Here is a 14,527-nt window from a genome sequence, read left to right as displayed (position 1 = left end):
CAGGATGATCCCCTGGAGAAGGGAATGGCAACCCACTCTAGTATTCTTGCCTGGAGAATTCCACGGACAGAGGAGCCTGGCAGGCTCCATAGGGTTGCAAAGCGTTAGAGACAACTGAGTGACTAACACTTTCACTTCTACTTTCTTGAATTTAGTTAAATGTTTTTCCATCATCTACAGTGCTGAAAAGTTAAGTAGTACTACAAGGTCTAAAAGGGAAAAGTAACATCCTCTTTCTCTACCTGGTCCTTATCCAGGAAGGCCACCACTTTTAGAGCTGTTTTTCTGTGCTGTTTTACTTTATCTTTCTGCATGATAAATGTCTTAGTTTATTTCTTCATGTTTCAATTTTAGGCATTGTCTGTTGACTTCTGTTGTTCCAGCTAAGGATTTAACTTTCACACCACTCCTCTTTCTCTTCCCCATTATCCTCCTGTCTCCTTATTTTAATTGAATCAGTAAATAGTTTTTATATTATCACAACTTTATAAATTATTAATTTTTGCTGAGTCAAGCCCAGGTACTGTGATTTCATTCTCTTTCCTGTTCAGCTTCATGTTTATCCTGAAGTTTCTGATCACCTTTTTATCCCCTTCTCATTCTTCCAGCTCTCCATACTCCCTGGTTTTTTCCAAGTGGGTTCTTGGGGATAACGCTTTGTTCCAAGTACCCCCTGTTCTCCAGAAACTCTCCTTTTGGCATGCTGTCTCTGCTCTGGACATGCAGATCCCAGGATTCTTTACTGGTGCTCAGATTTAAAGTCTTGTTTCTGTCAGTTGTCATTCTGGGCAAGTCACAGGAGTTAGATGATGTCACAGGAACCTGGCCAAGACATATCTGGGCCCTTCTAGTTGTATGATCTCGACGAACTTATTTATTTCAGTGTCTTCTTACCTCATACGGTTGCCCTGAGGTTATAAGTGAGCTTGCATAAATGGAGAAGCTTTGGAAGTTCTGTGAATGAAAAGTAAACTAGCTTATCCACAGTGACTTTGTTTCAGTGTTACTACCTACTCTACGTTTCGAAGGCCTTAGATATTATCCTTGCTGCTCTTTATATTTGCCTGTACATTCAACCAGGTATCCTCTTTCTCCAGGAAAAATTAGCATCAGAGAGTGGGAGAAGTGAAGGACAGCTCTCAGCACATGCCTAGAAGGGTGGTGCTTGCTGTCTACACCTAGGCAGAAAAGGGGGTGGGGTGGGGTAAGTTCTGCAGACTGATATAGTGGGGTAACTGTTTTAGGAAGAGATTTAAGAGCATTTTTTCTGTATATTTATTTTATTTAACATGTAATTATGACATATAGCCTATGTGCAGAGTACTTTCTTTTGTCTAAATAACATGCAAAATCATTTGCAGGAGCAACAATAAATGAATTTTGGGGGACTCTTTTATTTTTTAATATCAATGCCCAGGTTGCTTCCTATTGGTACCATAAGGTTTTTATACTGTTTGTTTATAATTAAAAGTCAATTATTGATATGAAATTGGTAACCCATTGACCATATATTATTACACTCTGGGTATGTGAGGTAGAGACTTGGGGACTGCATGAATATCTTATTCACATGATACCTGTATCAGTTTGAGATTCTCTTGATATCAAGTGATGAAAACCTATTTCAAAGTGGCTTAAAGGAAAAAGAGATTGTATTGGTTTATGGAACTGAGAAGTTCAGGGATAAACTTGCTGCAGGCCTGGCTTGATTCAGGATCACAGACTATGTCTTTAGAACCCAGAGTCTCTCTCTTGCCGTTTCTTGGCTATCTATGTCTTCCTATGTGTTGGCTTTACTTGCAGGCACATTCTTTGTGTAGTGGCCATTGCAGTTCTAAGCCTCCTTTTGGGCAGTTCAAGAAGGGGTGTCAGGGTTAATCTTGATCTTGTTTCACATGCAGCTTTGGCACCTCTGAGTCAGTTACTTTGATTATGTGGACTCAAGGCCCTGGTTGGCCAGGCCTGGGTGTCATCCCAGAGCTGCACGTGGAGTTGTTCCACTGGAAACATGTAGATCTTAGGAGAATGGGAGGCAGGGATTTGGTTCCCCAGAGGAAGACCATAGTTCTTTTTTTTTTAATTAATTAATTTATTTTAATTGGAGGCTAATTACTTTACAGTATTGTAGTGGTTTTTGCCATACATTGGCATGAATCCTCCCTGGGTGTACATGTGTCCCCATCCTGACCCCCTCCCACGTCCCTCCCCATCCCATCCCTCAGGCTCATCCCAGTGCACCAGCCCTGAGCGCCCTGTCTCATGCATTGAACCTGGACTGGTGATCTATTTAACATATGGTAATATACATTTTTCAATGCTATTCTCTCCAATCATCCCACCCTCACCTTCTCCCACAGAGTCCAAAAGTCTGTTCTTTATCTCTGGGTCTCTTTTGCTGTCTCACATATACGATCATTCATTACCATCTTTCTAAATTCCATATAAATGTGTTAATATACTGTATTGGTGTTTTTCTTTGACTTACTTCACTCTGTATAATAGGCTCTGGTTTCATCTACCTCATTAGAACTGATTCAAATGCATTCTTTTTAGTAGCTGAGTAATATTCCATTGTGTATATATACCACTGCTTTCTTATCTGTTCATCTGCCAATGGACATCTAGGTTGCTTCCATGTCCTAGCTATTTTATACAGTGCTGCGATGAACACTGTGGTGCACGTGTCTCTTTCATTTCTGGTTTCTTCCATGTGTGTGTCCAGCAATGGGATTGCTGGGTTGTATGGCAGTTCTATTTCCAGTTTTTTAAGGAATCTCCACACTGTTCTCCATAGTGGCTGTCAAAATATGCATAGAAACAAATGAAAGTGAAAACACAACAATTAGAAAAAGAAGAAATGAAGAACCCTAGAGTTAATAGAAGGAAAGAAATAAAAAAATTAGGGCAGAAATAAATGAAAAAGAAACAAAGGAGACTATAGCAAAAATCAACAAAACTAAAAGCTGGTTCTTTGAGAAGATAAATAAAATAGACAAACCTTAGCCAGACTCATCAAGAAAAAAAGGGAGAAGAATCAAATCAACAAAATTAGAAATGAAAATGGAGAAATCACAACAGACAACACAGAAATGCAAAGGCTCCTAAGAGACTACTATCAGCAACTATATGACAATAAAATGGACAACTTGAAGAAATGGATGAATTCTTAGAAAAGTATAACCTTCCAAAACTGAACCAGGAAGAAATAGAACATCTTAACAGACCCATCACAAGCATGGAAATCGAAACTGTAATAAAAAGTCTTCCAACAAACAAAAGCCCAGGACCAGATGGCTTCACAGGTGAATTCTACCAAAAATTTAGAGAAGAGCTAACACCTATTCAACTCAAACTCTTCCAGAAAATTGCAGAGGAAGGTAAACTGCCAAACTCATTCTATGAGGCCACCATCATCCTAATTCCAAAACCAGACAAAGATGCCACAAAAAAAGAAAACTACAGGCCAATATCACTGATGAACATAGATTATAAAATCCTCAACAAAATTCTAGCAAACAGAATCCAACAATATATTAAAAATATCATACATCATGACCAAGTGGGCTTTATCCCAGGGATGCAAGGATTCTTTGATTCTTCTATATTTGCAAATCATCAGTGTGATACAACACATTAGGAAATTGAAAGATAAAAACCATATGTTTATCTCAATAGATGCAGAGAAAGCATTTGACAAAATTCAACATCCATTTATGATAAAAAAAAAAAACCCTCCAGAAAGCAGGCATAGAAGGAACATACCTCAAAATAATAAAAGCTGTAGATGATAAACCCACAGCAAACATTATCCTCAGTGATGAAAAATTGAAAGCATTTCCTCTAAAGTCAGGAATAAGACAAGGGTGCCCACTCTCACCACTACTATTCAACATAATTTTGGAAGTTTTAGCCACAAAAATCAGAGAAGAAAAAGAAAGAAAAGGAATCCAAATTGGAAAAGAGGAAGCAAAACTCTCACTGTTTGCAGATGACATGATCCTCTACATAGAAAACCCTAAAGATACCACCAGAAAATTACTAGAGCTAATCAATGAATATAGTAAAGTTGCAGGATGTAAAATCAACACACAGAAATCCCTTGCATTCCTATACACTAACAATGAGAAAACAGAAAGAGAAATTAAGGAAACAATTTCATTTACCATTGCAACAAAAAGAATAAAATACTTAGGAATAAATCTACCTAAAGAAACAAAAGACCTATATATAGAAAACTATAAGTATACACTGATGAAAGAAATCAAAGATGATACAAATAGATGGAGAAATATACCATGTTCATGGATTGGAAGAATCAATATAGTGAAAATGAATATACTACCCAAAACAATTTATAGATTCAGTGCAATCCCTATCAAGCTACCAATGGTATTTTTCACAGAACTAGAACAAATAATTTCACAGTTTGTATGGAAATACAAAAAACCTCGAATAGCCAAAGCAATCTTAAGAAGAGTGGAACTGGAGGACTCAACCTGCCTGACTTCAGACTATACTGCAAAGCTACAGTCATCAAGACAGTATGGTACTGGTACAAAGACAGAAATATGGATCAATGGAACAAAATAGAAAGCCCAGAGATAAATCCATGGACCTATGGACACCTTATCTTTGACAAAGGAGGCAAGAATATACAATGGAGAAGAGACAATCTCTTTAACAAGTGCTGGGAAAACTGGTCAACCACTTGTAAAGAATGAAACTAGAACACTTTCTAACACCATACACAAAAATAAACTCAAAATGGATTGAAGATCTAAATGTAAGACCAGAAACTATAAAACTCCTAGAGGAAAACATAGGCAAAACACTCTCTGACATAAATCACAGCAGGATCCTCTATGACCCACCTCCCAGAGTAATGGAAATAAAAGCAAAAATAAACAAATGGGACCTAATTAAACTTAAAAGCTTTTGCACAATGAAGGAAACTATAAGCAAGCTGAAAAGAGCCTTTAGAATGGGAGAAAATAGTAGCAAACGAAGTAACTGAGAAAGATTTAATCTCAAAAATGTACAAGTAGCTCATGTAGCTCAATTCCAGAAAAATAAACGACCCGATCAAAAAATGGGCCAAAGAACTAAACAGACATTTCTCCAAAGACGACATACAAATGGCTAACAAACACATGAAAAGATGCTCAACATCACTCATTATCAGAGAAATGCAAATCAAAACCACAGTGAGGTACCATCTCATGCCAGTCAGAATGGCTGCTATCAAAGAGTCTACAAACAATAAATGCTGGAGAGGGTGCAGAGAAAAGGGAACCCTCTCACACTGTTGGTGGAAATGCAAACTAGTCCAGCTGCTATGAAGACCATGGTTCTTTTGGAAGAAGGACAGTAGATGTGGGGTGGCCAGAATGACAGGTCCACAAAGAGACCTGGTAGGGGGCCCTGCCCAGCAGGTGCTCACTGGCGTTTTTGAAGTGAATTGGTTATGTGCTAAGAGCCGAGAAGTCCTATGGTTGCCAAAGTAGGCTTTCTTTTTCTCTCTGTTGTCCAAATCAGGAACTTGTTAAACTCAGTTTTACAAATTTGTCTATTTAACATATTGATCTTGAAAACTCGGATTCCTCTATAAGAGCAAAGAAAGAAAGTGAAGTCGTGAAGTCCCTCAGTCGTGTCCAGCTCTTTGCCACCTTGTGGACTTGTAGCCTGCCAGGCTGCTCCATCCATGGGATTTCCCAGGCAAGAATACTGGAATGGGTTGCCATTTCCTTCTCCAGGGGATCGTCCCAACTCAGGGATCTAACCCAGGTTTCCCACATTGCAGGCAGACTCCTTACCATCTGAGCCATGGGCTTCCCCTTTATAAGGGCAAAAGACCCACATATTGTTACTTTTAAGGTTTTATAGTGCTTTTGCTAAATGGATTTGCTATTGGCCAATTCTGCTTTATTATTTGTTTCAAGAAATAACAAATTCTACTCTGTTGGGTAGAAATTTCTTAACATTGGATTATATATTTAGACCAGTGCTTGTTGTAGCAGTTTTTTTTCTAAAAATATTTTTTTGACAGTCCACTAAAATGATGACAGTGTTTAACAGGAGTGATAGGATTGCGGGCAGTTTTTCCTTCATACTTACAGTCAGCTGGGGCTTCCTGGGTGGCTCTAGTGGTAAAGAACCCACCTGCCAATGCAGGGGACACAAGAGATGTGGGTTTGATCCCTGGGTTGGAAAGATCCTCTGGAGGACGGCATGGCAGCCCTCTCCAGTATTCTTGTCTGAAGAATTCCGTGGACAGGGGAGCCTGGTGGGCTACAGTCCACAGGGTCACAAGAGTCAGACACGACCGAAGCAACGTAGCACACATGCATGCATGCATGCTGTCAGTTGTGTACTGATGCAGTATTCTCAACAAGCCAGGGCTTGTGGCATCCAGTTGAGTCGCATGTTCTACCCTTAACTTTACTTGTTTTTCATGTGTATGATCTCTACACCACATGAGTTAATTCATTGCCTGGGTAGGAACTTCTGAATACTAGCTCACAATTAATCCACGTTTATCCTGCTGAATTCTTCCCTTGGCTGCAACAGAAAACCTGGGAACAGTATGTACGCATTTTCTGTTGTTCCCTCCCCACAGAAGGGGTGTCAGCAGAGCATCCCAGACACAGTAAGCACAAAGGCCCTGGGGCAGCAAAGAGCATGGTTTCTTCTTGGTACCTGTCAGAAGGTCTGCTCATGCCAGTAATTTTTAGATCCTGTGAATACCAGCTTGGGTCCCATGAAATGCCCGTTTTTGTAGGTCGGAAGTGGTTGAGTAGCAGCAGCAGTGCATGGTTCAGCCTGTCCCTCCGTCAGCGGTCCTGCTGTTGACCTGCAGGCAACTGAAGTTCTCTGGGCTGCAGTTTCCTCACCCCAATGATGTGGTTGATCGATGGTTATTTTAGACAACTTTTTGCCCCTGACATTTTATGATTCTAGTCAGGGCTAGGACAAGGTGAGGCGGGTGAGATGCCAAAAACACCAAGTTGAAGGAGATGCTCATCCTGCCCTTGTACAACCTGCAGCGTGAGAGCCCAGCCCCCACCCCCAGTCCCAGCCCTGATTCTGATTCATTTTTCCATTCACATGTGAGGTTTGCTTTATTGTTGTATAACCTGAGCTCTATCAATGATGCCTTTTTTTGTTTGTTTCTTTAAATGAGCAAGTTTTTGTTTGTTTGTTTGTTTATCTCTGTATGTTTGACTGCAACGGATCTCATTGCTGTGCCTGGGCTTTCTCTAGTTGTGGCAAGTGGGAGCTATTCTCTAGTTGTGGCGTGCGGACTTCTTATTGCAGTGACTTCTCTTGTCACAGAGCATGGACTCTAGGGTACACAGGCTCAGTTGCCCCATGGCATGTGGAATCCTCCCAGACCAGGGATGGAACCCATGTCCTCTGCATTGGCAGATGGATTCTTAACCACCAGACCATCAGAAAAGTTCAGTGATGCTTACTGATGCACTATTCTCAACAAACCAGGGCTTGTGGTATCTCATTGAATCACATGTTCTACCCTTCATTTTACTTGTTTTTTCATGTTTCTGATCTCAACGCATGAGTTAATTCATTGTCTAGGTAGAAACTTCTGAATAGTAACTCACAATTAATCCACATTTATCCTACTGAATTCTTGCTCTTGGCTGCAATTGCAAACTTAGTAACAGTATGTACACATTTTCCATTTTCCGTTGTTTTCCTTTAGATCAGTCCAAAATGTTTGTGAAGGTTTTTAGTGAAATTGACCGGATGCCCCAGCTTCTTGCATACTACTACAAGTGCCACAAGGTGAGAAGCTGTGAGTGATGGCCCCTTGGAATGCTTGTAGAACTGGGCCACGGAGTCCCAGTTTCAAATCTCAGTTTCTTCCTTAAAGGTAAAAATGTTTGCCTGCATGCTCTCTGGCCTTTTTCTTTTAATTAGCCAGTAGGGGGTGCCCTTGGTCCAGCCTCGGGATTCATTTAATTGTAAGGTGGGAAAAAGAGTCATTGGTTTTTGTAGCTGGATTTCCTTTACAACGGAAGAGTTTTTAGTTTTCCCCATTTTTGTGTTTTGGGATTCCCTCAAAGCTCAATCGGTAAAGAATCTGCCTGCAATGCAGGAGACCCAGGTTTGATTCCTGGGTGGGAATGAGGCCCTGGAAAAGGAAATGGCAACCCACTGCAGTATTCTTGCCTGGAGAATCCCATGGACAGAGGAGCCTGGTGGGCTATACAGTCCATGGGGTTGCAAGAGTCAGACACGGCTTAACGACTAAGCCACCACATTTTTGTCTTTTAAGGGAGATTCTCATCATAAGGTTTATTATGCTTTCAGTAAACCTTGAGAATTTTATCTGCTGTCTAGGTTTGTTGAGATTAGTTTGCTGAAAATCTTGACAGCTTCCTGGGCTAATTTAATTCCTGCAAATCCAATGCTCACATGTCTTTTAAGCAGTAGGGTTAGGACATGAAGCTAAAATACATCTTCACAGCCATCCCTGAGGTCTATTCAGAAGAATGGGGGCATGCTGAGTACATTGGCATGCTTTAGGGGAAAGATAAAAGGAGAAAGGATCACTTAGAGGGCGACAGATTCAAGCTCTACACAACAGAGCAGGTGGACTGTAAATGTTTTTTCTGCCTTTTGAAAAAATTATTTATTTATTTGGCTGCACTGGGTCTTGGTTGCAGCCTGTGGGGTCTTCATTATGACCCGTGGGCTTAGTTGCCCCGTGGCACGTGGGATCTTAGTTCCCCAACCAAGGGCTGAACCTACATCCCCTCCATTGGAAAGTGGAATCCTAACCACTGGACCACCAGGTAAGTCCCTTTTCTGCCTTTTTTGAAGCCAGTGGTCATCCGTGGGTACCTACTTGCCCAGGAGAGTGGGCACTGGTGGATCTCTTGCTGAGGTTTGGGGGCAGGAGGGCAGCAGGCAGCGTATCTTGGCGGACCCAGCAAGGCCTCATTTGTTCTGCCTCCACAGGTGCAGCTTTTAGCAGCCTGGCAGGAGCTGTGCCAGACCGACCTGCCCCTGGACCGGCAGCTCACTGGACTCTACGACGCCTTGCTCGGTGCTTGGCATGCACAAATCCAGTGGGCTTCGCAGGTAACAGCTCATCTGGGTTTTCAGGAGGACAGAGCCCGTGGTGCCAAGGGAGAGGCTGATGACCTTGACACCCTCAGCTCTGCTTGAAGAACCTCCCCTTATGCTGCCATCACCAGAAGGGTTAAAAGATAAGCTTCAAAACCCAAGGCAGGCAAAGCTTCAGGTCTCCATTCAAACTCTTCTTATCGCTCGTATCTGTATCTTAAATAGGATCTAATGTGACAGTGTTGCTTGCTGTTCAGCCAGGCAGCCCATGGAATTCCTGGAGGCCGTTATCTTCTGATCTAAAAGCAGGAGGCCCTTAGTCAGGTTGTGCTTGAGTGAACCAGACTTTTTTTTATCTTAACTTTGGGTAAAATTTACCTGGTCTACAGTGAGTTTCCCTTGTTTTCACAATACACCAGGAGTTAGAGGAGCGGTATAGAGTTTTAAAGGTGCCCTCTGACTTAGGGCAGAGGTGGGACAGAGGAAATGCATTTCATTTACTTTCAGGAACTTTCCATCCTTTAATTTCTCGAATTTTCAGCCTTAAAGGGTATAAATCACTGGTCCCATGTCTTCATGCCAAGAGGTGCCCTAGATCATCTTTTTTTTTGTCTGAGTAATGACTAACTGGGCCTGTTCATGGTGTGGCTTATTCTATTTTTTTCAAAATTCATTGTGAATCAGCCTTCAAGTGTTGGTCAGTCATTTGCAGGCATGAACTTGACGGTGGTTGGAGATGATTCCTCACCCAGGGTCAGGTTGTTCAAGATTGTTGAAGCAGTCTTCTCCATCCTTGTTTCTTTCTTCTTGAACCATTCAGTCTAAAAAAAAAAAAAAACCAACCAACCAAACAAGCAAAACAAAAAACAACCTCCTGTGGAAGTTTCGTGGTTTTTATGTAATTGTCAGTTTTCAGTGACCCTGTCCATCCACACTCATTTCTGGGTCCTTGTCTGCTGCTTATATCAGGAAGATAAAGACAGTTCGTGTGCATATGTACAGATGCCCCTCAGTGTTTGAGAAAAAGGATTTCGACTTCTCACACTTCTGTTCAGGCCTCACCCCAAGTTTTGCAAGATGTGATGTGTGTCCTTCAGTGCATGCTCAGTCCTGTCTGACTCTTTGCAACTGTGTGGACTGTAGCCCGCCAGGCTCCTCTGTCCATGGAAAATTCCAGATAAGAATACTGGAGTGAAAAAAAAAAAAAAGAATACTGGAGTGGGTTGCCACTTCCTACTCCAGGGGATCTTTCCAACCCAGGGATCGAACCCTTGTCTCTTGGTCTCTTGTGTCTCTTACATTGGCAGGCGGGTTCTTTACCACTGAGCCAGCTGGGAAGTCCCTGTAAGATACAAGTTTATGCTAATGTACACTTTTGTCCCATGGCCCATTTTCTTTTCAAAATGTGAGCAGGATACGTGACTGTCATCTCCTAAAGCTCAGTATAGCGCAGAAGAAATCCAAAGGTACCAGGGTGAATGTGTCTCTGAAGACTTTTTATCCTCAATATTTTAACATGAAAATTTCCCAACGTACAAAAAATTTGAAAGAATTGTACAGTGAACACCCATGTACCCACCCCTCCTGTGTTCTACGATGAACATTTTGCTATGTTTGCTTTATCGCAAATCTATCCATCTCTCCATGTGTCTCTCTGTTCGCTGACTCATCTTATTTTTTGACTCATTTCAAAGTAAGTTGCAAACATCATTCACTTCCAAACACACGTATCATTGACTAGAGTTCAGTATTTGTTTACTGAGATTATTTTAGGTAAATTGTGAAATGTGATGATCTTAAATATGCCATTTGATTAGTTTTGACAAGCGCAGTTTAACCTAATCCCCTACCAAGGTACCGAACACAACTGTCATCCTAGAAAGTTCTCTAGTGCTCCTTCTCAGTTTGTCTCTGTACCACCATCACCGAGGGCAACCACTGTTGGCGTTTTTTTTCCACCATAAATTAGTTCAGCCTGTTGTAGAATTTCATGTCAATGGAATTTTACGGTGTATGTTCTTTTGTTGAGGCTTCTTTTATACAGCCTGTTTTTGAAGATATATTCGTGTTGTGTGTATCAGTAGTTCCTTTTCGTTACTGAACGCTCTTACATGGTATGAACATATCTCAGTTTTGTTTGTTCAACCTTTTCTCGATGGACACTTGGACTGTTTCTAGTTCGGTGTGATTATAAGTAAAGCTGCTCTGAACATTGTTCTATAAGTTTTTTCGTGGATACCGCATGCTCATATCTCTTGGGTGAAGACATGGGAGAGGCGCTGCTGGGTTATAGAGTAGGTCTATATTTAGATATATAAGAAATCACACTTTTGCAAAGTGGTTGTGCTTTTGCACACTCCCACACACAAGTACATGAGAGTTCCGATTGCTCCACATCCTTGCCATCATTAGATGTTGTCAGTCTTTTTAATCTTAGCCTCTCTGGTGGGTGTGTTGTAGTATCTCACTGTGGTTTTAATTTGCATTTCCCTGATGACTAAGGGTGTTGAACTCCTTTTATCATGCTTATTGGCCACTTGTATATCTTCCTTTGTGAAGTATCTGTTCTGATGTCCTGCCTATTTTTTAAAAAATTGGGTAACTTGCTTTTTTAATTATTGAGTTATAGAAGTTCTTTATATATTCTGGATATAAGTTCTTGATCAGATATATTTTGTAGATATTTCCTTCCAGTCTGAGCAGAAGTATTGATTTTGATGAACTTGATTTTATCATATTTTTCTTATATGGTTATTCTTTCTTTGTCCTCAGAATCTATCACCAACCCCCAAGTTGCAAAGACATTCTTCTATGTTTTCTTCCAGATGCTTGTTGAGCTTTTACATTTAGTTCTATGGCCCATCTTGAATCAATTTTTGTATATAGTGTAAGGTGGGGCTTCCCTGGTGGCTCAGACAGTAAAGAATAAAGAAGCTGCCTGTGATGCAGGAGACCTGAGTTCAATCCCTGGGTTGGGACGATCCCTTGGAGAAGGGAATGGCTACCCACTCCAGTATTCTTGCCTGGAGAGTTCCAGTGTAAGGTAATGCCAGATTGTTTCTGCATGTGTTGTTTGGGTTAATTCCATGCCCCTAGTTGTTAAGTTTGATCTTGTAGTCTTTTGAACCTTTTGGTTGTTCTTTAACCAATGGCCAAAGCATCCCTTATGCCAGATCACTTTAAAGGAAAAGGGACACCTTTGAACATGAGAGACTTGTTGGTTGGTCAGCTGAAACTGTCAGCTGTAAACATTATAGTTTCAGCTGCCCAACCAATTAGAAGGCTTTGGTTTAGAGTTGTTTAGTTTAATTCTTCCCCCGCCTCAAGTCATTTAAGTAGGAGATAAAAGTGAAATAGATACTCACTGCCTAGTCCTTTCTCACAATACTAGGGAGGAGAAGAGTCAGGATTTCTTTTTCTAGATAAGAATACTTTTCATTGTCTCCATTGGTTCCATCCTTTCTTGTAGTAAAATGTTTCTTTTGTCAAATCGGGAAGTTGGACTGGGTGATATCTAAAGATCATGGTGATTCTCTTATGTTTGGGGGATCGTGGAGGGAATATTAATACTTTGGATAGAGACAGAGGAGGGTGTGTATTGATCAGTGTTGTGTGAAGGGAGTGGGAATATATGATGGAGAAACGCTGAGTGCAAGACAGGAGTTTGGCTTTCTCTAGAAGGCAGTGAGCATCTGGAGTAGTAGTGTGAATGATGTTACTGTTTTAAGAATCACTTTGGTGTCAGACCATCATCTGTGTAGTTCCTCTGCCAAAAAGCCTTACCAAGAGGAAGTATGCAGATAAATCGAAGACCATTTTTTGAAACAACTATCCTGGACTCTTCAAAAATGTCAGTGTCATGAAAGAAAAACAGTCAGGGAGTTATTAAGAGTAAAGGAGACAAAAAGGCAATTGAATGTAATTTCACGATCTTGGATGGGATTCTGCATGATGACAAAAAAAGCTATTCAGAAGAACATTAAAAGGACAATTGAGGAGATTTGAACATGGACCATAGCAGGTATAAGTATTACATCAAGGTTAAATTTGATTAGTTACAGTGTTGTAGTGATAAGGCTGGCCTTATTATTAGGAGATATATGCCGAAGTATTTAGCGGTAACATGTCATGATACCTGTGATTACCTTTCCAATGGTTTAGGAAGTACAGCATTTGTGGCAAAATATTAATTGTTGAATCTTGCAATATTTAAACATTTAAAGCATAAGGAAAATTCTAAATAACCTTTAAAAATAGTGAATTTGGTAATGGTACATAGGGTGAACTGATGAAGAAAGACTGAAGACAGGAAGCTATGTTTGGTCTATGATGGTGATGGTAACGTAACAAAGGCATCCAGTTAAAAAATGGGCAATTGTTAGAACCTGGTAAGTGACAAAGGACCTGAAAGAAAGGAAAGTGAAAAGGGAGATTTTTATTCTGGTTGAATGGAGATACTACTGACAGAAATAAGGAAGTTGAGAGAAACAGGTCTGAGGAGGTCAGCAGGAAAAGAATGAATTCCAATCTGGGACACTTTAAAATTCCAAGAGAGAGTGGCTCAGCTCTATGGTGATGCCTAGTAGATGGCTGGAAGCTGTCATTCAGGAAATATAAATTGGTCGTTTTGGTATTTGAGTTGAGTTAAATGCAAATTTCCTCTGTCTCTTTCTCTCAGACTCCAGCAGTGATATTTATTAAACTAAATAGGTGCTCATTGAATTCACTATGAGAATTAAAAAATTTGATCTTCTCTTTTCATAATAATCTTAAGAAAAGATATTAGCATATTTTGGCCCATGTACATGACCACCTTATAACCAGTTGCTGCCATATGATTTCAGTGGGTGCATTTGTGTTGATAGTCACATTGGTACCCCTCTTCTCTTGGGGGCGAATGAAAAAAGAGGTAATATTTACATGATATAAATGCTAGTGTCAAGTGAGTGCTGTTTTATGTACGTTGCATAATGTTTTCTAGGATCCTTCCCTTTTTATGGCTGAATAATCTGATGTGTGTATTTTCCGCATTGTGTTTATCCATTCATTTGTAGATAAACACTTGAATTGCTTCTGTCTTCTGGCTGTTTGGAATAACGCTGATGTGAACAGGGGTGTACAAACATCTATTTGGGTCCCTGTTTTCAATTTTTTGGGGAGTATACCTCCAAGTGGAATTGCTGGATCATATAATCCTATGTTTAACATTTTGAGGAACTGCCACGTTTTCCATAGCAACTGCAACATTTTACATTCCCACCAGCCATGCATAAGAATCCAAGATCATGAGAAATTTACCCTATGTTTTCTTCTAAGAATTTTACAGCTCACTCTTTAACATGTAGGTCTCAACATTTGAGTTAATTTTTATATATGATATAAGGTAAGGATCCAACTTTTTTTTTTTTTTTTGGCATGTGGATTTCCAGTTTTCTGA

The 14,527-nt window shown here is 40.4% G+C and overlaps 1 protein-coding gene across 1 annotated transcript in view; it reads left to right on the top strand.

Annotated features, from left to right (window-relative positions):
• COG7 (component of oligomeric golgi complex 7) overlaps positions 1-14,527 on the top strand; it is a 90,471-nt gene that overhangs the window by 20,853 nt on the left and 55,091 nt on the right. The window contains exons 5-6 of the mRNA XM_070779797.1: positions 7,721-7,803; positions 8,983-9,105. Of these exons, the coding sequence (XP_070635898.1) occupies positions 7,721-7,803; positions 8,983-9,105 (206 nt within the window). The remainder of the gene's footprint in view (positions 1-7,720; positions 7,804-8,982; positions 9,106-14,527) is intronic.

The sequence above is a fragment of the Bos indicus genome, chromosome 25 (assembly GCF_029378745.1).
Source record: "Bos indicus isolate NIAB-ARS_2022 breed Sahiwal x Tharparkar chromosome 25, NIAB-ARS_B.indTharparkar_mat_pri_1.0, whole genome shotgun sequence".
Classification (NCBI taxonomy): domain Eukaryota; kingdom Metazoa; phylum Chordata; class Mammalia; order Artiodactyla; family Bovidae; genus Bos; species Bos indicus.
Note: the sequence above shows the minus strand (reverse complement) of the source record. Positions and strands in the feature narration are given on the sequence as shown.